The following is a 26,972-nucleotide window of genomic DNA, read 5'->3' as shown; positions in this document are numbered from 1 at the left end:
TGAGAGCTGGACCATAAAGAAGGCTGATCGTCGAAGAATTGATGCTTTTGAATTATGGTGCTGGAGGAGACTCTTGAGAGTCCCATGGACTGCTAGAAGATCAAACCTATCTATTCTTAAGGAAATCAGCCCTGAGTGCTCACTGGAAGGACAGATCGTGAAGCTGAGGCTCCAATACTTTGGCCACCTCATGAGAAGAGAAGAATCCTTGGAAAAGACCCTGATGTTGGGAAAGATTGAGGGCACTAGGAGAAGGGGACGACAGAGGACGAGATGGTTGGACAGTGTTCTCGAAGCTACGAACATGAGTTTGACCAAACTGCGGGAGGCAGTGCAAGACAGGAGTGCCTGGCGTGCTATGGTCCATGGGGTCACGAAGAGTCGGACACGACTAAACGACTAAACAACAACATTGCTATAAAAATGTAATTATTCTGATGACTTTGGTTAGTAAAGCTGAAATCTACCTGGGGTTGCTTTCTTTGGATAAATCACTCTTCCTTCCTATAGCTGCTTAAAAGTGCTGACCAGAAAACAGAAGATTAACGCTTTCTATTCTTGAAAAGGGGAACCTTTCCAGTTTCTTTAACAGATGTTTCAAATTGCACAACACGTATCTTATGTCTCCGAAAGATTTTTATTAGCACAGTGTCTGGGATCACCGTTCCTCAAAACTCTTCTGCTCTGTCCTCTTTCTTTGTGAGCCTTTCCTGCTGATTGCATGGTTGCATGACTAAAAGCATGATGCGTTCCTGTTTATGTACTGTCATTCATCGTCATATGGTTTCATATGAGGGAGAGGGACGCCTTGCATTTGATACTACCATCTGGGGAAGACGGCAGGGCCATGCAATGAGAAATGTCACACATCCAATGAGCAAGAATCAAACATATCATATAGAAAATAGGGTCCTCTTCACATCAAGAATAGATCCCATCCAGCTTTACATTGAAACGAAAAGAAAAAAGTGTATGTAGTCTTTTTTTGTTAAATTGTTTTCTTACTTTTTCCTAGACTTCACCCGGTGGTATTACCTGTCTCAGAGAGGTAAAATTTAAATCAATTTGACTAACTTTCAAAAGAAGAAGTTTCCCCCATTATGAATTTAACAATGATATAAATTGTTATTGCTGCTTTCCTACCTCTAAGGTTTTGTTTAAACCTGGGAAAAGTAGGCCAGTACTTTGAGATGACAGCTGCTGACCTCTGGCATTCTACCATGCTCAGAATTTAATACAGAATGAACTCTTTTGATGTGTTAGTTGCCACAGAATATATTGTGTGATTCTACCTGTGGTAAACTGTTTCAAAATGCTGGAACAAAGACAAGCAGCTAGAGTTGTGGGGTAAATCAATTCAGATCTCCCACCATTTTCCTCTACCCCATTATTAAATCTTAGTCACAATTTGTGAGATTTCTTAGCATATCATTAGGAAGCAGCTCTTAAGAGAACATTTGCAACCACTAAACAAGCTGTATAGTAAATATTCAAAATGTGTATGTGACCATCCAAGAGAGATTATTGCCCTCTTCAGATGTTCCAGCAGCTGTCTACAATACTAATGTATTGAAGCTCAGCCCTTCATCCCATAACCCTCTGTGAATTGAAAGGTGACCGTATGAAGACGGAACCCTGCTTCAACTTGTGTAGGCTCCCTCTGTGATGAGGAACTCTGGAAAATCAAGATTTTACAATGCAAGTCAAACAGATCCTGTTGAGATCATTATGTTTGGGGCTGGTTCTCACTACTAAATTCATCCGTACTGTCATGAATGAGGTACAGTACGTGACTTTGTAAAAGAAATATAAATCTGAAGCAAGCCAGGGAGAGCCATTTCTGTGGTTGCAGTTGATTAAATACTAGAATAAATTAGAGACTTTGTTACAATTCAGCAAAGCTATAGCATGCTTTGGAGAAATGCAGATAGCACTGGTGGTTTACTTGAGACTTCCACCACAGCCACTCACTGTTGAAAGGCAAGATGTATTTTAAACTATAGAACTTTAAGGAAACCACTGGTTATGTTGGCCTTGGGTTCTTTGGCTTTTAAAAAAAACCCTCTGAATATAAGTTGAGGCAAGTGGGAAGGAACCTATAGCTAATAAGAAAGCTGCTTTCTAATGAATTTTACCTATTATATTAGACCTTTCTCCTCTTGTGATAAATCTGCAATCCATACAGTTCATGGCAGTTTTACAACTAATGGTGGTCATTTCAAGAACATTCTTTGCATAATTGCTTTTACATGATGAAAAGAAATTTATCATACAGGCAATGTAAAATTCATTTATCCTCACAATTGGTAAGGACCCTGCATTCCTGTACAATCTAGGGATGAGCTGAAAAAAATTATTGATAATGCAATTGAGCAAGGAATCTAAATGCGACCCATGAAAAAAATACTTGTTTTTGATAGACCTGAATTTCCCCTAAATAATTTGAGGAAAATGGCTTCTAATGATTGCGGTAAATCTAGAGAGGGATTAGTTCACCCAGTCTTAATTAAGTGGGCACAAATGAGGTTCCCAATAATGGCATGTAAGTAATGCTTGCATTGAAACAGAGTATATTGATGCTACTGGCAGGAGCCAGCATTATCTGAGATGATGTATCATGAAGACTATTTACATGGCACATCATTGTTGTGAGTCCTGGAAGATCTGCTCCCCTGCCCTCTTGGGATGGGAGGGTGAGGCCCGCCAGAGACCATTTTGGCTGTCAGTCCTGGAAGACCTACATCCTGCCTTAAAGGCCTTTTCCACCTGGACTGGGAAGGTGGGGCCCTGATTGGCACAGTTACAAAAAGCTGAGGGTGCTGATCAGAATCTTGGGCTGGGGTCAAGAGTATTTTATATTTAAAATATATATTTTTAATATATATTTATTAAATTTATATACTGCCCTTCATCCGAAGATCTCAGGGTGGTTGTTGCTGTTGTTTGTATCTTTCTTTTAGATCTTGTTATTTATGTGGAAATTGTTCAGTTTGTTTGTGTCCTTTTAAATGTTCTATTTATTTTTATGACTACTTTTGTTATGTTGTAGCTACAGTATGTATTTTTTCCATGTTGTAAACTGCCTTGAACCTGGTATGAACTGTGGAAAGGCAGCATACAAATATATAATGAATGTATGCATTATTAAAAGTTGAGGGGCAGTCCATTAAGAACTTCTAGCTGATCTACCATAATCTACCCAATTACCTTGTCTGTAAGTGAAATATTCAAAATTAGCCTAGAATTCCTGGAACACATGGGCCAATGAGGGTTTATTTTTAAAACAGATGTCACCATGCCCTCCTTTAGGAAGCATTAGCTACAGACGTTATCAAATCAACTATTCATGTCTCCTACTAATATAATTTTGTTTCCAGCAAAGTCCATTCAGATTTGAAAAAAATATATTTAAAAAAACCCACATTAGGTAAATATACTTACCCAGTGGTCCACTTAAATTCAGTAAATTAAGCCTATCATCTGGGTCCGAATACTGATCTTTTTAACTGCCAATCCTGATTCTTTATATATATTACTGCTCCTTTTGTTTTTCTCTCTCTCCACATGCAGCATATACTATCCCAAGGAATCTGTTTTTAAGTAAGCTTTCATAACCTTTCTATATATGTGTTTCTTGGAAACAAACAACATCAGTTTTGTCTTTTTTAATTTCGAAAAGACTTTTTTCCATTTTATAACATCATTAATCTCCCAAGCATTAATAGGAAAAATATTTATTTTATCTACCATGAAAAAATGTCCAGTAAATAGTAACAAAAAGAAAGTTGACTGGCAACCCAACTTGGAAGCCTTATTGCATTCAACTGTTTCCTATATTTTATAAATTATCATAAGATTCTTTTCTTGGGATTTGTTTCTTCTATAATTTCTATTACCGAAGTCACCTCTTCCACATTCCAGACAACCACCCATTATTTGTCCATTTGAACATTAAGACTAAAAGGGTACCATATTGGATGTCTCTTTCTCTCAAATATATGGTCAATCATTTTAAGTATCTTTTCTTTTACAATATGTCCAAACTCACATCTGTCAAAACCTCAATATTATGTTTATCAATTTTTATTCTTTTCTTGGCCTCATTTTCTTTAAAATAGCATATTTAACTCAGAAGCTAACATATTTTACAAAAGTGTCACAACCAAGTTTATTCCATTATGCATAACATGAAATAATTCTGTATGCCTACTCAATGATCGTTTCACACATTTGATCTAATTCTAAGAAAACTTTAAATAATAGCCAGCCATATTGTCACCTTCAATTTATTCTGGAAGACATCTCAGCTTTAATTGTCTCAATTCTGAAACTAATTGTTCAACCTTTATTGGAAATTTATTGACCTCTTGTTTGTATAAACTGTGTTCAGTAGTAATTTCTCTTCTTTCTATAACACATTTACTTCCTTTATTTTCTTACCCATTTGCTCTTGCATCCGCACTTGGCTATGCATATCTTGAATTTTTTAATCATAAAAACCATTCCTGACAATTCATTAATCTGTCCCATAAATTTTTGATCTCTCTCTTGAAGCAATTGCTTTAAGTTATCCTTTTCTTGCTCTAGTTTTCCTATACAGTCATACCTCATGTTGTGTCCGCTGCAGCTTGCGTTTTTCCAGGTTACAAAGGTGGCAGACCCGGAAGTGTTTACTTCCGGGTTTTGCCCCGCGCGCATGCGCCAGAAGCGTTCTATCGTGCTTTTGCGCGCATGTGCTTCTATCGTGCTTTTGCGCATGCACAAAAGCGCCTCTTGGATTACAGACTTTTCGGGGTGCGAACGGCACCCCGGAATGGATTGGGTCCACAAACCAAGGTACCACTGTATTAATTGTTCTACTTTCTGATCTTGTAATTCCTTTCCCGCCCTTTCTTCATATTTGTATAATTCATTGGAAAATTCCCTTTTCTTCTGCTGTTACCTACATGATTTCATCTTTTCCTCTATCTGACTTTCTTGTTTTTCTTCCCCATCATAAAAAATCACAGATTTTTCCTTTGATTTCCTTCTTTCCATCCTATTCTTTCCACTTCTTTAGCTCTTTCTATACCATTCTCTCTTAAGGAAATTCTTAATCTAATCAACAAGTATTTTAATTCATTTTAAAAGTCCATTCAAATATTTTCATTACTATAATCAGCAATAATTTCTTTAAAGAAAATAAAAAACAATATTTCTTAGTACTTATATCTCTCAAATAATCATTACTGTTTTGGTCAGATATCCCAAGAACAGCAAATTTATATAGAAGGATCCCAACCAATATTATTATTTCTATCATTAGATTACAATTATACCAGTTCATTAGTTTATTCAAAAAGAGGGAATAGAAGAAAATTGGGTAGGGGTGGGGAAGAGAAAAAAAGGAAATGTTTTATAGAAGCCATGGCTGTGCAACTACCGGTAAATGAAACAGGCTAGTAAATTACCAACTAATGTATGAGCAAACATGAGGGCTTTTATGCTAACTGAGTCATGGAGATACTATATCAATACTTACATATCCAAGAGATTATACTTTTTATTCTATTTCCCACACAACTTATTCAAGTGGAGATATGATTCTGATCACTCATAATTACAAAGATATGTAACACAACAGTAGGACAAGTATCCATGCAGATTATAAATGCAAGTGATAAATATAGGTAAGGAAAATATTATTACATATCTGCTGTAATAATTAGATGTGCCAGGAAGAACTCATCAATCAGAAGGTATTTCTATAGTTACTGATTGGGATAATAGTAAAACATTCATTAGAGGATATATATATATGTGTGTGTGTGTGTGTGTGTGTGTGTGTGTGTGTGTGTGTATTTGTTGTGTGTTTGTTTGTTTGTTTGTTTGTTTGTTTGTGTCTGTGTATATGAATGTGTGTGTGTGTGTGTGTGTGTGTGAACAGTGTGTGTGAACAGAATAGGAAAGATTTACTGAAGCAGATTGATAATTTAGAAACAGAACTGCGAAGCAAATGAACTGTAGACTGTTTGTATGGACTCTGCTTTTATAGACTCTTTTATATTATATGGAAATACGAATATTATCTGTTGGTTTGGGGTTAATTTGTTAATGGGGTTAATTGTTAATTTGTTAATCTCTCACCAGAAAACAAAATGGGTGATGATAGATTACATTGAGGATAGAAAGCCTCTATCTTCTTTGGCGGTTTCTTTGGTATATTTTAGTGGTCATGTATCCAGAAGCTATTTCTGAGTGTAGCTGGTGTTCAGAGATCAGATCATAGCATGATCTCAGGGGCAAACAAGAGTTTGTACAGTAGAGAGAGAGGTGGCAAGAAAGCCATACTGGGATTGTGCACAGAATAGCCATGGGTAAGCAGGGAAGGTTTTACCCCAGAAGTTATAAAGGATTTCCATTATACATTTGCTCCAATTAGAAGCTACTTACATGCTAGCAACCTCTCATTGTTATTCATATATGCTAAGAATCTTTATTTTTGTCTTTCAGTAAATGTTTTCTGTCTTGATTCCTTTAAACTGTGTTGACTTCATTTCTAATTCGCCCATGTCTTCAGCCAAAGCCCATGCTACTTTGAGGTGTTTTTGGGAAGCCACAAGGAAAGTTTTGTGGTGATTGGTAAAAGGACAACCTAAAATTTCCCTTTTAGCAGGTGGCAGCAAGTTCTTAAATGGGGATGAGTGGGTGAATCACAAAGGGACATTCTGTTAGGCTGGATATCCTTCTTCATTATGGCATGAGACCCAGGGTTGCTGGTGTGTTGTCATAGGGACATAATAAAACCCAATAGGCTCAATGCATGTTGGAAATTGGAACTTATGAAAAGATTAATTTTACAAAACAAAACCTTTGAATGGGGTAACAAAACTGGGAAAATTATTGTTTACCAATTTAAAAAGAAACAGGGATTTTGTTCCTTTTCCAGATAAAGTCAGAGGCATAACTTACTTTGTCCTCTGAAGAGGAGATTTTACAGGAATTCATGATTTTTTATTCAAAGATATCAACAAATAAACCACAAGAGTTGATGGTAGCTAAATTAGTCTGCAATATTAAAAAATATTGTAGATTATCAGAGATAATAAGCAAGTTTAGAACAACACCCCTTTAAAAAACAAAGCACTGATGCAAATAAAAACTTTGTAAACCTCCAAACCCAAGTGGATTTTCCACTATACTGTATATACGTCATTCATTCATTCATTCAGTTTCTATACTGCCCTTCATCCAAAGATCACAAGGCAGTTTACCATATTTTTGTCCAACTTAGTGAAAACTCTGACAACTGCAATAAATGAAATAATTTAGAGGAAAGCAGTACCTGATTCGTAGAACCCTCTATTAGTTTCAGCCTATCATCCTGTATCTCTTTTGAACATAGATTACAATATCTTCACAGATATACTAGTGAATTTCAGACATGGGTAGAAGCAATTCATTTGAATCATAGGGCAAGCCAATGTATAAATGGTATGGCATCTAAAAATGAGATTTTATCAAAAACAGGATTGCCAACTATCTGCTTCATTATCTGGCACCTATCTGGCAACAGAACCCCTAGCAATTGTAATAAGACATTGTAAGGATATTCATGACATAAGAATTAACAAAGAAGAAGGAAAAATTAAACTTTACACTGAAACTGTATTAATAATTAGGGAATCTTTTTCTATCATTACCTAAAGTAGAAAAACACATTTTTGCTTATGGAAATTAATTACATCAGATTAAAAGAACAAAATTATAGACATAAATTTTAATTTATTTATTTTTGGCTAGATGGAGTCAGTGGGGCAATCGTTATAGGAGTAATGGGTAAATTCCTAGTATAGTATGTGGTTTTCACAGTGGTTTGAATTGCTTGATTCCTTGGTTATTCTGCATCCTCATAGAATCTTAGAGTTGGAAGGGACCCAAGGGTCACCTAGTCCAACCCCCTGCCATCCTCGAGTTTAACAGTTTTGTATATTTCTGTATTGTCACAATATCCTGTCAGTTTGGACAAGGCCATGATGCAGATAGGTTCAAAAACCTTGCCCACATCTTCAGGCTACAATAAGTGAAAAGCATCCAAACAACTGCAATACAAGGTCTCATAGCACAGCCCTGAAGACAACCTGGGATCTAAGTCAATGAAAATCAGAGTGATTTTATTCACAAAGTGTTCTGCAAACATGTTACAATGGACCATTGATTATTCTGCTCAAAATGACCACAGCAGTAAGAAGGCTTACTTTGCCACTATAGCCACCATGCATCAGTCTCTAAAATAAGCACAGACTGATGCTTATTTGGATTTGTCCAAAACTTTCCACTACTTATGTTATAACTATTGTACTTTTGCTAGTTTATTGCCTGGCGCTACCTTTTATACCATGGAGCAGTGTCGTCTATTCTCAGTTGGAGAGGGCATCTCAGAGTTTTATCACCCAGTCAAGCTACTACTTGCCACCTAAACCTAGACTTCAACAACATGAACAAAAATCCCAAAACCAAGTGGACTCATGAGCCACTGGGGACAAACATTTCAAATACTTCTTCTACTATGGACTGGAAGCTGTTGAAATTTCATTTATATCCTCATTTACAAGATTTTTACAGGAATTATTACCAATGATGCCATTGCTGGTGAACCAAGTCACCATCAGTTCATGACACAGCAGTTGCATTAATCTCCTCTGCTCCTAGGCAAATTATATCAAAATTCAAATATATTTGCAGATGAGAGTGTGCAGCACATGACAGTTCAGCAATGTGCTGGGAGTTGGGCAGTTCCAAAAACCTGAGCATCAGTGGCAAGAGTGGCTTCAGTATGGATTTTGAAGTTATCTGAGACCAGGGTTTTGGATAATCTCAATACTGGATCAGAGACCACCTACAGGCCAGTGATATTCTACCAGGAAACAAGGAGGGCACTATGAAAGCAAAATCCCCTAACCTAGAGTCCAGCAAACAATGTGATTTGGTGGGTGGGAAACCTGTGTAGCCAAGTGACTCCATTCACCCTGTTGCCCATCAGTTTTTCCAATAATGCTGTGCCAGGAAACTGGTCAGACATAACTGGGACAAGGTCACATCCAATCAACCTCGTCTGGCTATAGCTTCATAATTGAAAGAGAGTATCATGCGACATTGCAACATTGAACCAGGTTACCATAAACCATTATAGAGTGGTTGTGTGCATTTTAATCCAATATTAAGTATCGAATCAATAAAAACAAAAAAATAAGCATTAACAGTAACACTTTTACGAGATAACAGGTAGTTGATGAAACACACCCCACGTTACTTTGACTAGAGAGGGCCTGGGTCAGGAGATAATCTTTAATTTTTTCACCCTGTTCTCCTTGCTAGACCAGTAGCTAACTAACCCCCTTTATCAACATAGGTCTCTCTCTCTCTCTTCCCACCACCTCAGATGCAACTACTGCCAAATCTACTTAGGTTACAAAGAGGACCTCCTTCAAAGAGAAGCCAACTTTCCACAATTCCTATTATGAGATAACACATAACTTTCAACCATTACTAGCCCCTTCTCTCCAAAGCCAAGATTGCATTGCATCCCTAAGCAAAACTGCAACTCTCACTAGAGGACCAGCTGAGCATCAGCGTAGGGTAGGAATGAGAAATCGCCTTTTCACCCATCATCACAGCAGTTGAAGCTGGCAATATCCAAACTACAGGTTGGCTGAACACAGGAGAACTAGATGACTTTTGCTCTCCTCTCTTGTCTGTATTCCAATATGCCTGTGCCAGACCACATCAGTGAAATGAATTTCTTTTATTAGGAACTAGTTTTGAAGACTGATCTGGAAGTGGTAAGTAACTTCTTTACAGCAGCAAAGATTTGTAGTTCGAGTAGTTAGAAAAAGACTGATACTTTCCCCTTTCATTGGTATTTCTAATTGAGGCACATTATTGTTATGTCAAAATCACCATATTCCATTTAAAGAATTATAATGATGCAGATACAGTGGTACCTCTGGTTACGAATGCTTCTGGTTATGGACGCTTCAGATTACGAGCTAACCCAGAAGTAGCTTCTCCTAGTTGTGAATTTGGCCCCGGGATATGAGCAGAAATTGTGCGCCAGAAGCACATGCACAGCAGGAGGCCCCATTAGCAAAAGCGCGCCTCAGGATAAGAATGGTTTCAGCTTAAGAACAGACCTTTGGAACGAATTAAGTTCATAACCAGAGGTACCACTGTACTGATACTTGAATGGAGAAATGCATTTGGTTTGTTGCAGTCCTGAATAACAATTTTCAACATTCTGTTTACCTGTTTCCCTCCACCCCACTACCCCGTAATATGAAGGCTATTGATTGTGGCTTGGATCTGGAGAACTGCTGGAAGAAGGGGGTTGCCAGTAGGTGGCTTTCCCACACACCCTTCTCCAGCAACCCCCACTCTTCCAAGGTTTGCAGAATTGCTCTAAATGAGGTGGACACAAAGGGCTGAGGGAAATTTTTGGCAATTACCACATTCATCAGGATCGCCCAACCCTCAGGAGTTGTTTTTTTCAGAGGGTTTAGAGCAGGCACCCCCAAACTCTGCCCTCCAGATATTTTGGGACTACAATTCCCATCATCCCTGACCACTGGTCCTGTTAGCTAGGGATGATGGGAGTTGTAGTCCCAAAACATCTGGAGGGCCGAGTTTGGGGATGCCTGGTTTAGAGGGTTACCCAGGGGAGGAGAGAGTATGGGAGAGTCACCTTCCACCCTCCCCTTATGCTGGTGTTTCTTTGGATCCAAGCCAGAATGTTTTCTTTCTATTGTGTAATTTAAAAGGAGAGAGGCATCGACTGAATGGCTATGGTGTCATCTGATAACTGTTTCAAGAGAAGGCCTGGATGCCCACAGAAGATGTTTTATTGCGAATTAGAATAGCTGGAAGTAACAGGATAAAATTATGTAGAGTCAATTAAGACTTGATTGGGTGCAGGAGGGATTAAAGGGCAGGGAAGCTAGTGTTAATGAAAGCCACTAAAGGGAACAAGAAAGGCTTTAACGGCTTCTCAGGAGAGAGCAAGCAAGTATTAAATGAGAGACACTTGAGAGTGTGAAATATCTGAACTACATACTTGTAAAAGATCTAAGTGCAATTAGAAGGAGACAAAAGCTTTGATGGTTTTGCTGATGAGTTACGGAAGGTGTGGACATGCTATAAGTGTGAATAAATCAGCAAATAAAGGGTGGATATCTCCTAATGTATTTTCAGTAATAGCCCCTGCCATAGTTCTACCTTATAACTATAATGTAATCCCAGCCTAAACATAAAAGTAGGGGTGCATTATCGTCACCAAAAGATAAGGTAACCATATAATGTCTCACATGTCTCTGTGCAAGCAGGGGGGCAAATAGGGAGTGGTAGGGTTGGCCCCCACCAAGGATGCAGGGCCAAGGGTGCTCGGCAAACCCTCTGTAGAGAAAGCAGCACTGACTCTACAGGCAAGTCGCTGAGAGTGCAGTTTATAATGAATGACAGTGACTCAGGCTTCACAAATGCCCACTGCATTGTGCTCAGGCCTAAAGCTGCAATGCCTGTGCTGATAAAGGACTATGAATTTATGGGCCATGTAGCATCTATACAGCCAGACCTAGAATGAGCTGGAACAACATAGCAGCTAGGTACCAGCAACTGCTGCTGTGTGTTATGCCACCTACATGGTGTTATATATCCTGTAGCCTAAGTCACCAGCATTATCATCTCTTGTGCACTACTTGTGTGACTCCTGTGAATTAAAGGGCTGAGTATAATGGAAAATGTGTTCTGAACATGGTAGCAGATGAACATTGCACCCTCTTTCTCACTCCTCTTGGACCTCTGGCTCCATGCTTCATAGGAAATCAGAATTGACCTATGCACATTTCCCTTCTGCAGAATTTCAGCCAAGATCTAATTCCAATGAAATCAACAGGGAAAACAAAGCCATCAAACCTTTGTGTTTGTTTTATTTCATTAGTTTTGCTACTTTCTCTACTGGAAAAGTAAGCTTGTTAACATTTGGTAGCTGGCAAACTGTCAGGTAGCTTGTGGATGGACTCCAACTAAGGGCTTGTCCACATTTATGGGTGGAACAACTTCCGCACCAGCAACAGAATGTCCCTTACACTACCCACAAATCTGCTCCGAAGGGTTTGGATAACCCCCCCCCAGAACATAGAACGGATGGGGGGGGGTTACAAGGGGAGGAGAGGGAGGGAAAGTTACGCTGTGACTTAGTTGGAAAGTTACGCTGTGTCTTGTTAGAATTATGTTACTGTAACACACCCACCCCAACTGCAGGAGCTGTGTCTCCAACACATTTATGCATTCTAACCATTTCCAGTGCTGGTAAAACGCTCATGAGCACAGCTCCAATATATGGAGCAGAACAAACAGCCACTGCACTCACTGTGTTTTGTTACAGTCTCAAAGGGGAACATTCTGCTACATTCTACCTGGGCAGTGGAGGGCAGGAACCAAGGCATAAGCACTAGCACAGCACTCTAGTAGGCCTACTCTATCTTCCTTTCCTCCCTCTCACAACCCGCTGTTGTGTATATAGGTTCAGGAAAACTGTTCCCACTGGTGACAATTGTTCATTATTCTTTATGAGCTCCACCTGCCTCGGTCTCCACAGGTTACTTATCCACATGAGGTAAATCCAACCTCATGACTGGTAGCAGTAACCAGGATGTTTGCTGCTGTTCCTCTTTGGGGTCGTAAGCTACTTTTCCAGGCAGGTTCCTGCACCCTTGACAACTGAACTTCCATACTGCTAGGCAAGAGGTGACGATGTTCCTAACTTTGAGTTGGAGCCACGAGGGACATTTCACCTGTGGAACATTTTTGCTAACTGCTGAACCACTCCTTAAGCCTGTAAACCCCGCACTTGTGTCTTTCCCCTTCTGGAATTTCCTGCATCCAGACACAGTTAAATAAAGGCAATGGGTTTTTTATATGTGCTGTTTCTTTGTCGCTAAAGAATCGTAGGGAGGGAACCTCTTCTGCCCCCAGCCAACATGATATGATTTTGTTTCGGGACAGGACAAAGGGAAATGGGCTGGGAATTTGATAGGGACTTAATGGTGACTTGGGACAAATGGTCATTTTTCAGCAATGATTTGTCAGTTTTAAAGAACAGCTTGCTTTTTGCCTGTTGCATTTATCTCCCTCCATTTTCACCAAGAACAGAAAGGAATCCTCTAAATTTGTTTGGCTCACTTTCTTCTAATGGCACAGCAGGCTATGTCAAAACCCCCAGGGGTGCACATGCAATTTTTCCCTGTGTTATTCCTTTCCTTCCTCTTCTTCATAGCCAATATTTCTAGTGGGACACTATTAAATATGAAAACGCTAGAAGGAGAGCAAATTGAATGATTAAAAACAACTGTTCAAGCTCTGAGGAATACCTACACACCAATTTATCTTGGCAGCAAGAACTGCTGTAGGTGGCAAGACAAGCAGGGTGAAGTAATTCAGGGTGTGTGCGTGCTCGTGGGAGAGAGGGAGATCTGGGGTTTTACAATGAAAATAGGCTTGGAGAATTAAATGTGCATGGTCAAAGCAAGAGTCAAGAACCTGTGCCACCCTCAGATGTTGCTGGATTACATCATCCATGATTATTGATTATCAACCCAAGCCAGGTTATTAACTGGCTGGAATTGATAGAAACAAACAATTTGTATGTCACTGAGCCGGCAGAGGGTGCAAGGTCAGAATCACCATTCAAAACTACACACACACATACACAAATATTTAGTAATAAACCCAAGTACAATGACCACTGGTCATTATAATAATAAAAAGTTGGCAAATAGTGCTTGGAAGGCAGACTTTTCGGTTTAGCAGTGTTCTTGTGTTTCATGTACCCATCATACAGTGAAAATATATTTTGCACAGCGTACACTTCCCCACTCCATTACTTCCTTGCTGCTTCTGTAAACTGAAAAATGTGTACGGTATGTACTTTAGACAGGAACTCGGGTGAATCTCCACTGATCTTCCAATGGCATCATGTTGGCTGTGTCTTCAACCCTTTAAATTCTTTTGTTGCACAACAAAAGAAAAACAGTAATTTCCATTCTTGCTCGGTGTAGGCATTGTTCACCTGATCCTAAACATATTACTTAGAAGCAAGTTTCATCAGTTTCAGTGGTATATACTGCCATGAAGGTATGCTTGGGATCACAGCTTTTGTCTACTATGTTTAAGCATGTCTGGTTTCATGTTACACCTATTGCACTCTGTGATATCACGATTGTTCTAAAATATTACTGCATGCTGTGGAATATTTTCAACTCAGTGTTTATTAATTGAGGGAAACTATTTTGTCGACAAATTGGAAGCATCTTAAGGTATTTAGAAATATCTTAAATGTATTGGATTGTAACGACTTAAGGTTTTTAACTTTTGAGTACAGTACATTAATAAGTTGTAAAAATACAGGTGAACTTAAAAAGAAATGTGAGGTATGGCTTCTGTTAGTTTTGATTTCATTTCTGATGAAACTGGATGAATACAATGCTATATTTTATTATTAGTGTTTAAGATTCTTTTCAAGATTAATTAGTATTGCATTTAACTCCTTCCATCACTTATTGAAATCCAAGAGTAGTGCCTGAAATAAAGCTTTCTGTCTTTGTTTTAGATAAAGTTGAAGATGAATTGGAAATGACCACAGTATGTTATCGGCCAGAAGGACTAGAACAACTTGAGGCACAAACCAATTTCACAAAGAAGGAGCTTCAAGTGCTTTACAGAGGATTCAAAAATGTAAGAATGCAAAAGCACTAATAGTGAAATGATCAGCACTTGAGATTTTTTTTTGTCTTGGTTACATGAATACTGCATACATTAATGTGCTTTAGAGCAGGAGGAATAATTTTCTAATGTTTTTCATGACATTATTATTATTATTACCGTATTATTATTATTATTATTATTATTATTATTATTATTATCATTATACCACCCTTTATCCAAGAATCACAGCGCAGTTTACAGTATAAAAAACACAAAATACATAATTACTCACAAATTACTTAGCAAATTTTGTCTGTGGCTTCACTTTCCTAATGGCTCAGAACTATTTATAGTTCCAAACTTCTTTTATTTCTTAATGTTCTCACAGTTAATTGTGACTAATTAAAATCTTTGTCAATGGATTTGACATCTAGGTAATTCTCCCCCCCCCCCGGTGACTGAAGAAGTAGGAGCTGCATACAGTATTCTATACAGATTGTTTAGGTCTATGCCCAACCTTTAAAAGCACTGAGAGTTTTGCTAGATGGGTTGTGGGTTTACAACAACCAGCCAGAGAACCACCTCTTCCAAGCTGCTATTTGTATTGGGTGCAGGAGTAATAGCAGTTTGGGGGTAGAGGCAATTTTCACTGGGACCAGAGAAGAAAAGGATTAAACCTCTATCCCGCAATACTGCAGCCCAAATCCTGTTCCCCACACAGTGATTGCTTATCATTTTAAAGTGCATATCAGTTACTTTCATGCAGCTAACATCATTAATAGAATCATAGAATCATAGAGTTGGAAGAGACCACAAGGGCCATCCAGTCCAACCCCCTGCCGATCAGGAAACACCATCAAAGCATTCTTGACATAATAGAATCATAGAATCACCTAAGACCAAACTTTAAAAATGCATGCAGAGAGAAAACTTGTACTCTTTTAATATTTTCAAAATGGCAGTGGATTCAAGTTTCTAGAAGAGGTTTGGGGAAACTAAAGAGTTTACTTTTTAAACCCTTTATTTGTACTTATAATTATAAAGACTGTGCTAGCTCCTCTGTCAGAGGCAGAATGCCTGCAAATACTAGTTGCTTAGAATCACAAGTAGGGAAGGTGCTATTGGCCTCATGTCCTCCTTCTGAGAACAGTGTATTGGATCAGTTGAGCATTTGGCCTGATTTAGTAGCACTCTTTGTGAATTCGTAAGTACAAATAAAACCTCATTTAGGCAACAGTCCTAAATATACCTTCTAGGGGGCTAGCCTCCAATGACCACAATGAGACATACTTCTTAGTAACCGTGTATCGGATTGGAATGTAAAGCTCCAAATTTTGGTCTCATTTCAAAATCTGCTGCATTTGTCAATGTAAAATGTAAATTAAAAAAAATCTGCGTGAAAAGGGATATCATCCAACAAACTGCTTGTCCACATTTCCACTTGGTCCCACCAATATCTTCTGGGAAAAGCTGCTCTTTACCACTGAATCTCAGCAAACATCAATCAGGTTTCCCCCAGGGGAAAGTAGCAGGGCAAAAGGAAAGCCTCTTGGACCCATGCTTTCTAGGCAGGGGACAAACAAGTGAAGTGTGAATGAGCCCTAAGACATTCTCAGAGGAAATAAATGAAAACATGGACTTAAGGTAATTAAGCCCATTATTTTCACTGGATCTATTCTGAGTATGACTTGTCCTGGCTTGCCCCATCCAAGGAAGGCACACGTCTGATAGTTAACTATTGACAAAATAAGCACTTACAGCAACTCTCACGGTGCTCTGGATACACACATGCTTCTAGCCTCTAGGCAGCTGTCCACAGGTCTGGGCCCTACAGAGCAATTGCAGCAACAGCAGGACCATGAGCACCCACCCCCCAGAATGACTGATTTACATAAAATCTTCCATGCGTGCACAGCACCAAATCTAGAAGTTGTTTTTTTAAAAAAAGTCACTAGAAGGGCAGAACAGGTACAAGACAGAACACTTTCTGCGGGCCGACATAGACAGGCACGGAATTCTGGAACGCAACCCCTGTGCAAATAGAGGATTGCTTTTATACCCTCCTCGAATTTGTTACCAAATTGATTTGATTGCTGGGACAAAAATGGGCACCAATAAAATTGATATTTTTTGATAATGCACTTCTCTCTAGTTTTTAAGTCGCATACAGTGCCTTTTCTCTTTGCATCTTGCTGCAAAATTAACAAGCTGATTACTGGGCCTGTTATCTTTAACAGGTCAGCAGCATTCATGTATGAAAAGATCAGAGTACATTAATAGATATCTCTTTGAGAGATGGAAGTCTCTTTAAAATGCTCTATTGTGTGCCTTTCCACTATAGAATTGCTAAATTGAATTCAAGGTTATGGGACTTAAATGATACATGCACTGTGCAATGCCTCTAACTTTGGATAAATTAAGTCATCTGACATGGGGCTGGAGGGACACAAAGCATACAAGCAAAGAAAAACCTAAAACCTATACTTCCTTTAATTAAAAAGAAAGATCAGAAAAATTTCATAGTATCTGCCATTTATTCAGCACTCAATACCCCTCCTAGCCATAAAGCTTAGTGACTGACCTCTTGTCTCACAAACTACTGTTGTGAATAAAAAAACGAGAAGGTGATGAGGCATCATGTATGCCCCCTTGAGCTCATTGGGAATAAGGTGGGATATATATATGGCAAAGTAAAATAAGCAAATCAAGACATGTGTAGGTGGTGCTTCAAGTAGCTCATGGTCTTAGCTTTGGCAGGAAAGGAAAGAGAGAGAAAATTGTAATAAGATGTGAAGGGGTAGATACCGTATATACAGTGGTACCTCGGTTTAAGAACACAATTGGTTCCGGAAGTCTGTACTTAACCGGAAGCGTACTTAACCTGAAGCGAACTTTCCCATTGAAAGTAATGGAAAGTGGATTAATCCGTTCCAGACGGGTCCACGGAGTACTTAAACTGACTCAAACCGAAGCATACTTAAACCGAGGTATGACTATACAGTGGTACCTCTACTTACGAATTTAATGCGTTCCAAACGCACATTTGTAAGTTGAAAAAAATTCAAAGTCGAATCCCATAGGAATGCATTGGGAGAAAAAACGTAAGTCGAAGCAACCCTATCTAAAAATTCGTAAGTAGAAAAAATCCTATCTAAACAGCATCCAAGATGGCGGATGGAGCTCCATTCGTAAGTAGAAACATTCGTAAGTCGAGTCATTCGTAAGTAGAGGTACCACGGTACCTAGTTTGACTTCTTATCATGTAGCAGAACGCTGCTAAAAAAACATGGAAAAAGGGGGAAATCACCAGAGAGGAATTCAAACAAATAGCCAGCATGTGTAGAGACAAAGTCAGAAAAGCTAAAGCATAGAATGAACTCAGGCTCGCCAGAGAGGTTAAAAGCAACAAAAAGGGCTTTTATGGGTATGTCCGTAGCAAAAGGAAGAACAAGGAAACAGTGGGGTCACTTAGAGGAGAAGATGGTGAAATGCGAACAGGGGACAGAGAAGGGGCAGAACTCCTCAATACCTTCTTTGCCTCAGTCTTCTCCAAAAACAAAAGCAATGCCTGACCTGAAGAATATGGCGCAGATGATTCAGCAGGGGAAACACAGCCCCGAACAAGTAAGGAGGTAGTACAAGATTACTTGGCTAGTTTAGATGTATTCAAGTCTCCAGGGCCAGATGAAGTACATCCAAGAGTATTAAAAGAACTGGCAGAGGTGGGAATTCCTGGAGAACAGGCGAAGTCCCAGCAGACTGGAGGAGGGCAAATGTTGTCCCTATTTTCAAAAAGGGGAAAAGAGAGGACCCAAACAATTACCGCCCAGTCAGCCTGACATCAATACCAGGAAAGATTCTAGAGCAGATCATTAAGCAAACGGTCTGTGAGCACCTAGAAAGAAACTCTGTGATCACTAAAAGTCAGCATGGGTTTCTGAAAAATAGGTCATGTCAGACTAATCTGATCTCATTTTTTGACAGAATTACAAGCCTGGTAGATGAAGGGAATGCTGTGGGTATAGCCTATCTTGATTTCAGCAAGGCCTTTGACAAGGTGCCCCATGATATTCTCGTAAAGAAGCTGGTAAAATGCGGGCTAGGCAATGCTACGATTCAGTGGATTTGTAACTGGCTGACTGACCGAACCCAAAGGGTGGCTCCTCTTCATCAATGGCTCCTCTTCATCCTGGAGAGAAGTGACTAGTGCCACAGGGTTCTGTTTTGGGCCCAGTCTTATTCAACATCTTTATCAATGACTTGGATGATGGGCTTGAGGGCATCCTGAGCAAGTTTGCAGATGACACCAAATTGGGAGGGGTGGCTAATACCCCAGAGGACAGGATCACACTTCAAAATGACCTGAACAGATTAGAGAACTGGGCCAAAGCAAACAAGATGAATTTTAACAGGGAGAAATGTAAAGTACTGCACTTGGGCAAAAAAATAATAATGAAAGGCACAAATACAGGATGGGTGACACCTGGCTTGAGAGCAGTACATGTGAAAAGGATCTAGGAGTCTTCGTAGACCACAAACTTGACATGAGTCAACAGTGTGATGCAGCAGCTAAAAAAAGCCAATGCAATTCTGGGCTGCATTAATAGGAGTATAGCATCTAGATCAAGGGAAGTAATAGTACCACTGTATTCTGCTCTGGTCAGACCTCACCTGGAATACTGTGTCCAGTTCTGGGCACCACAGTTCAAGAAGGATACTGACAAGCTGGAACGTGTCCAGAGGAGGGCAACCAAAATGGTCAAAGGCCTGGAAACAATGCCTTATGAGGAACGGCTTAGGGAGCTGGGTATGTTTAGCCTGGAGAAGAGAAGGTTAAGGGGTGATATGATAGCCATGTTCAAATATATAAAAGGATGTCATATAGAGGAGGGAGAAAGGTTGTTTTCTGCTGCTCCAGAGAAGCGGACATGGAGCAATGGCTTCAAACTACAAGAAAGAAGATTCCGCCTAAACATTAGGAAGAACTTCTTGATAGTAAGAGCTGTTCGGCAGTGGAATTTGCTGCCAAGGAGTGTGGTGGAGTCTCCTCCTTTGGAGGTCTTTAAGTGGAGGCTTGACAGCCATCTGTCAGGAATGCTTTGATGGTGTTTCCTGCTCGGCAGGGGGTTGGACTGGATGGCCCTTTTGGTCTCTTCCAACTCTATGATTCTATGATTCTATGATTCTAAGTAAATACTACTGCGTTTGAAGCAGGCATAGGTAGAGTGAATTGGTAAGAGGAACTGGCTTCAAGTTGTTGAGTCCATTGAAATAAATGGGAAGTATCCAGTGGCCATTAGTTATTTCACAATAAAAGGCAAAATAAAGAGAGGCATGTTTTCATTATAAGCTTTGATATCCCAATTCTGTGAATGCTTAAACTATGGAATGATGGAAGAGTACTGGAACACCCTAATTATTTTTTGTGCATACACTTTTAAAAAAAGTTATATTAATGCATTGTGTGTTAATCAGACAGAAGATTCATCAAAGTCTTCATAAGCAAGTCTTAAATAGCTATGCAGCCTCCAGTATAAATCAAACTAAGGGGCATACCAGCTTCGTTTCACACGAAATAAGCCTGGCAAGTCAGCCATATATTCTGTCCTACTAATGAGGTCTCTTGAGCATTATTGGGTCTTATGAAACAAAATTGTGATCATTTTAGGTACAAATGAATTGGAACTAGCAGATGCATCTGAAAGCAGTCCAGTCACAGAAAGCTGAAACTAGATGATCAATGGCCAGATTGTCTTTTTATACTGTTCCAGAAGGTTTTGTTCAAAATATTGCCAGAGATCATAGTGAACTATAAAAAATGATTTTAAAAATGATGCAGGGAGAACATCAAACATTTTAGTTGTGCATGCATGACAGTGATACTATCATATCAGGAATGTTCTGGACTATGGGATAAATTCAATGTAGTGCTATGGCAATTTTTAGCTTGCCATATGGAACAATACCATCTCTCCTATTTCTGGGGAATCTCCTGACACCATCACACACACACCCGTCAATTTCAGTGGTGGCGGCTGCTGCTGGGAGCAGATAGAAGAAAGCCCTGTTGCATTAGCAGAAGTTCTTTCATGGACATCTGCTAGTGGAGTTAGTTAGTTGAAACCTGTCCTACATTTCCAACATCCCTGGTCATTGTCCAGGTGGCCTGGGGCTGATGGGAGTTCAAGTCCAAAACATGTGGAGGGTGCCACATTGGCTTCCCCTGCAGTTGGGCCTCTAGTGGCAAATATTCCTATAAAGTCTGCTGAACCAGCAAAATCTGGGAGGAGTCAGATCTCCTTAATTTAATTAATCAATTAACCAGATGTAATTACATAATATTCTCATAACAAGTGAGAATATTAATTAGAACTTGGTAGAACAACTTCAAACTGCAAACTGTGACAAGATAACAGATCAGCATCTATCTTTGTTCCATAATGGCACATACACGCATGGTTTCTGGGCTATCAATACAAAGGAAAGATGAGTCACTTAATCTGCAGTCCTATACTCACTTATCTAGGGCTGAGTCCGACTGAATTACTTCTGATTTTGCTATCAATACACCATAGCTGCCAAGTCTCCCGTTTTCGTGGGAAACCTCCGGATTTTAATCCGTTTCCCACTGTTATCCGGAATAGAAAAAAATCCCAGAAATCCCCCAGATTTCCTACCTGCCAGGGAGGCCGCTCTGCCCATGTCTGGGCACTGGAAATCGGGCAGAGCGGCACCGGAAATCGGGCAGTCTAGACATGCGTAGAAGTGACTTCCGGTGCCGGGCCGCTGCTGATCCCGCATTTTTCAGTGGGAGACTTGGCAGCTATGCAATACACATGGAACAGAGTTCCATAATTAACTGAAAGGGTTTTTCTTGGGGGGGGGGGTAGCCAGTGTGGAAGCCTCTATCCTTGTGGGTGGGGGAGGTGTAAGTGACCCGATTCTGACCAGGCCTGCAATTGAGGCAAATATTGTCTCCCTCTCCATCATGCTAGATCAGGACCGGCCCCTGTGTTGTCTGTCTGTCAAACCTCTCCCTCCAACTCTGCATATATGGGTGGATCTGTATGACTAATATCGGGTTTTAATTTCACCCCAGATTCTGAATGGCTAAGTTCCTTTATTTTTATATGTTGGTTCAGTCTTTCTTGATATGGAGGATATTGGTCGAAAAACCATAGGAAGCCTTTTCAGCAGATGATCAACCAGTGATGTCACAAAATAAATATTCGCTCCTGTTTCTGTTCTGAAAAGTATTTGTTGATTTATTCTGGTTAAGTGTGTCCTTAAGTCTCCCAGGAAAACCAATGGGACTTAATGGTGCTTAGCTTTAGTGGGATTGGGCTCATTGTCTGCTTGTTCAAAAGCCTCTCTTTCACTCCTCAGTGCTTCAGTTTTTACTATTGTTATTGTCAGCACTTGTGGTGCCTGCAAGTGAGGGATTAACTTTAATTCTCATTCATTCTTTTCATTCCCTTCAATTTAAGCATCTTTTGCCCTAAAGATATTTAAATATCTGAAAGATAAAATGCTGCTTTTGAATGCTGCTCCCTTAGATATTCAGGCTTTCAAATGTTCCCTAGACATTCAGGCTTATAATAATAATAAAAGTTTTCTTTGATTGAATTAGAGCTCATCCACCTGGATGTAGTAGCAGTGGAATAAGGATAGCGCAAAAGAAATGCAAAGAGAAATGGTAAACGAAAATATTCTGGTTTCATTGGTGGTACTGTTGGTTAGGGCAGGACTTTGGGGCAGAAGCCCAGGCCCACTCAGCGGAATAAGCAGAAGTGCAAGCAAGGCTGGCTTACCTCAGTTTAAAGTGCAGTACTGTACTATGCAAAACCATCTAATGTGGTGGATCCTTGTAAGACCATTAAATCCACATCTAAAATGACCTAACAATAAAATTGAATCAGTGGTCAATTCTGGCACATATATGTGGTGCATTGTTGCACTGAAAACCCAGCCATACAGCATTCTCCCTAGCATTCCATCTAGAGAACTGAATAAACTGGGCCGTAGTTAATACTGGCATGTCAATAAGAGAAGAAAAAGCAAGTCTCTTTGCTAAATCAGACCAAGTCCCACCTAGTTCAGCATTTTTGTTCTGGCAGCCAGTAGAAGAGCATGAAGGTAACAGTACAGTAATCACCTGTTGACTGTACCCAGAATCCTATGAACAGAGGCATGGAGGTAATTTGGGAGACATCAAAATGTCTCCATTAGTAGCCAATGTAATGCCCTCCAGATGTTGTTGAACTGCAACTCCCATCATCCTTGACCATTTGCCGTGCTGAAAGGAGTTGACTGGAGTTAACATAAGAATGTAAAAAAACTAATCTAGTCCAGAGTTCTGTTCTCAGAATTGTCTGACAATAGCTGGAGAGAACTGTGTTGGCTACCCCTGGTATAGTCAGACAGCCCAACTTGCCTTGATTCTTGTAGTTTTCATTTGATGGGAATCAAATGGAAGTTTGTTGCCTGAGGTGGTGGTGGTGGGGTCAAACGCACAGCAGTCTCTGCAATCTTGTGTTTCATAGACAAATTAATTTTTTTCATCTTCTTCAGATGAAAATCTCCAGATTTTTTCATCTTCTCCAGATATGGGCAATAGAGTGAAATATGCAATGAACCCCCTTCCACTTAATTTTTTACTGTCTGGTAACCACAAAAGCCATTGCTTATTGATAGAAGGCTGATTGAAAGTACCACAAGAGATTGCCTTGGGTGCTAGCATACATCCTGTACAGAACGTGCTCAGAGGACAGAGGTATAAGGATATGAATGCTGTGTCTGGGAACAGGCAGTATTGCAAATGAAATCTTAACTGTTTTTTACTCATTTTTTTCTCCAACAGGAATGTCCTAGTGGAGCTGTTAATGAAGAGACGTTCAAACAGATTTATGCACAGTTTTTCCCACATGGGGGTGAGTGGAGAGCATTCCATATATGAAGTATAGCTCAAATTTCAGAAGTCATGAGTCACACAAAAATGACGCACATCATTTTAAGAAAACTGATCTCCCTATAGAGGGGTTGGAATGCAGGGCTGACGGGCACCTCCAGTACATTAAAGTATGAAACCAAAATTGACTCCACATGTGATTTAAAAATGCTCATGATATGGTTGTTGTATAATTCTGAATATCATTTTGGATAATATCAGAATAATTGTGAGCATTGCATGTATGACTGAAGTTTGCATATGCTCATAAAAATAATTTAATTAGAATTAGAAGTGTCTATCTCAATGATTTTTGGAGAGGATATTTGTAAAGGGTTTGTGAATAGTTTTATGAGCCTTGGTTGGCTATGGTCAGCCATATGCATTGGAAACATTGTCCTCTCTCTCAAAATTGGCTTCATATTCTGTTTCGTGACTGCAACATAAAGAGCCAAATCTGGCCAGATATCTGATCTCTAACTGTCTGGGATTACCGTATATTCTGGCATATAAGACGACTTTTGAACCCAGGAAAATCTTTTCAGAAGTTGGAGGATCGTCTTATACGCCGGGTATAAGATTCTGCGGTCACCGCATACGGTGGGGGGAGCTAAAAAACGGCCCGCAAGCGCATCCCCGCCATATGCAGCAACCGTGTAAGCGGCTGCCGCTTTCTTTCCGTGCAGGAAGAGGGGATGCGTGGGGCTTTCCTCCCTGCAGGAAAAGAAAGCAGCAGCCGCTTACTCGCGCGTAAGCAGCAGCCTCCGCTTTCTTTCCATGCAGGAAGAGGGAACGCACGGGGCTTTCCTCCCTGCAGGGAAAGAAAGCAGCAGCCGCTTACTCGCATGTAAGCAGCAGCCTCCGCTTTCTTTCCGTGCAGGAAGAGGGAACGCACAGGACTTTCCTCCCTGCAGGGAAAGAAAGCAGCAGCCGCTTACTCGCATGTAAGCAGCAGCCGCTTTTTTCCCGTGCAGCAGAGGGGACGCACAAAGCTTTCCTCCCTCCTCCCTCCTCCCTCCTCCCTGCAGGGAAAGAAAGCGTCACCCAATTACACGTGTGTAAGCAACTGCCGCTTTCTTTTCCTGCAGGGAGGAGGGAAAGAAAAGCACAGAAAGAAAGCGTGCACGGCAGCCTCTTTCTTTCTCTCCCCCCCCCTCACCTCGGTGCATGGAACAACACAGTGCCAGTGGAGCAGGCTCCCTCTCCTTCTCCCTCTCCCCACCTCTCCTCCCCTCCCTCCGAATGAAATCTACGGTAGTTCAAGTAGTTCTTAGCATGCCTGCAAGTAAGTGCATTTAAACACCTGTGCATTTAAGCACTGATGTCTCTCTTTTGGCTTCATTTACTGGTGTTTAAAAAGCGGACAGAGGAAGAGATACAGAAAAATTTTAATTGGTGTGTGTTGGAATTTTGGGATATACTCATTAAGGTGAGTATATCCCAAACTCTATAATTTGACTGGAAAAGTAGGGGGTCGTCTTATACGCCCAGTCGCCTTATACACCGGAATACACCAGAACATACGGTACTTGGGAAATCATGGAATAGCGTGTGGGGAAAGGTAACAGAAGCAGCAGCAAAGGGAGAAAAGGCTGTGAACTTTAAGAATTTAAGAGGTTGGGTGTGTCCCCTCTCGAATCACTACTTTCAATTTGAAAAATTAACCAGGAGAACATTCAGCTCAGCTGTACAAATGCTTATTTAAATTTCTTTAACAATACATCATCTTACTGTGTTTTATTTCAGATGCTAGTATGTATGCCCATTATCTCTTTAATGCATTTGATACAGCACAGACTGGATCTGTGAAATTTGAGGTAACGGAATAATCATTTGTTCTGATTATTATTGTATGTATATCATCTTACTGAACATCATAGTTTCTAAACCTTTTCCTTTCCATGTCTCTGACGAAAAGTGTTGTAGGCCTGGCAGCTTGTACTTAATGTAACCAACAGAAATTGATCCAATACATGTTGTCTTCTCATTCTTGATACAGCCCATTCCCATGCAAGCCCCATGGAAATGAAAAGGTTGGCACCAAAGATATGGGGTAATATGGTTAAAAGATCCTGTAAGGAAAACTTAGGTTGCTAGGTGTCATGTTGAAAGCCAGGACCTAGAAGGTAGCTTTCTCTGACACAAATTTGTCGTTTCGATGTGTTGATGAGACAGTGTCAGGGAGCAGGTTCTGGATTTGTTAGACACTGGGGAAAATCTATGAAAAACTGGGCCTATGCAAAAAGGACAGGCTCCACTTGAACCAGAATGAAACCAGACTGTTGGTGCTTAAAATAAAAAGGTAGCAGGACAGCTTTAAAACAGATTGTGGGGGGAAAGCAGACAGGAGCTGAGAAGAGTCCACTTTGGAACATGAAGATGAAGAAAAATGATTAAAATGTATGTGAGGGAGGTATGGAACTAGGCACTGAGACTTGGCTGGTAGCCAGAATCATCAAGTCACATTGGTGTATCCTTAGGATTAATGAAGGGATGGTTAATGGTGTAAATGAATGTTATTGCAGAGAAGGGAATGTTATAATAAAGCAACATATTATAAGGCACACACTTCTCTACAGAGACTTGGAGAAAACTTTCTGTCCCAATTAAAATATATTTGTATTCTTCTGTCAAAAGGATTTTGTGACGGCACTATCCATTCTGTTGAGAGGAACAGTTCACGAAAAGCTACGATGGACATTTAATCTGTATGACATAAATAAAGATGGCTATATAAACAAAGAGGTGAGTCAGTGGCACCTATTCAGCTTTTTAAAGGAAATGAAAATGGAGGGTTGGAAAATGCTGTCCGGCTGCTCATCTTAAAACTTAATTCAACCTTGGCACGACAGACTGAAAATACCCCAGTCCAGGTCAGCATGCACTGCCTATTCAACTATTGCTGGCTCTGAGCCAAAGCCAACTCACACTAATACATCTTATTTAAAGGAAAAAATAATTATGAGTCCCATTTTTGTTTCATAAGCTGTTCTCCGACTGTAATAAATTATTATTATTATTATTATTATTATTATTAAGTTGGCTTTTGATACATGTTAAATAATAGGTATTTATTATGGTTTTATTATTTTTAAAAAATCTACCTGGATCCTCACCCTAGACCCCAGGAGTTACAACAAATTATAATTATAATATATAACTCTTTAGTTAAAACTGAAGCACTTTAATTTTGGTTGGGTCTCAAAGAGGACCCATCTATATGACATTAGCAAACTAACAGGAGGAATAAGAAAACAGGAAGTAATGCAATTGTTGGACATACCGTGCC

General features: G+C 39.9%; 1 protein-coding gene across 6 annotated transcripts in view; it reads left to right on the top strand.

Moving 5' to 3' along the window:
- KCNIP1 (potassium voltage-gated channel interacting protein 1) overlaps positions 1–26,972 on the top strand; it is a 495,512-nt gene that overhangs the window by 456,508 nt on the left and 12,032 nt on the right. For all 6 annotated transcript variants that reach the window (XM_060271731.1, XM_060271730.1, XM_060271729.1 and 3 more), the window contains 4 exons: positions 14,642–14,766; positions 23,597–23,666; positions 25,430–25,500; positions 26,321–26,428. In XM_060271731.1, coding sequence (XP_060127714.1) covers positions 14,642–14,766; positions 23,597–23,666; positions 25,430–25,500; positions 26,321–26,428 — 374 coding nt within the window. The remainder of the gene's footprint in view (positions 1–14,641; positions 14,767–23,596; positions 23,667–25,429; positions 25,501–26,320; positions 26,429–26,972) is intronic.

The sequence above is a fragment of the Zootoca vivipara genome, chromosome 2 (assembly GCF_963506605.1).
Source record: "Zootoca vivipara chromosome 2, rZooViv1.1, whole genome shotgun sequence".
NCBI classification, from domain to species: domain Eukaryota; kingdom Metazoa; phylum Chordata; class Lepidosauria; order Squamata; family Lacertidae; genus Zootoca; species Zootoca vivipara.
This window is presented reverse-complemented; position numbering and strand designations above follow the sequence as displayed.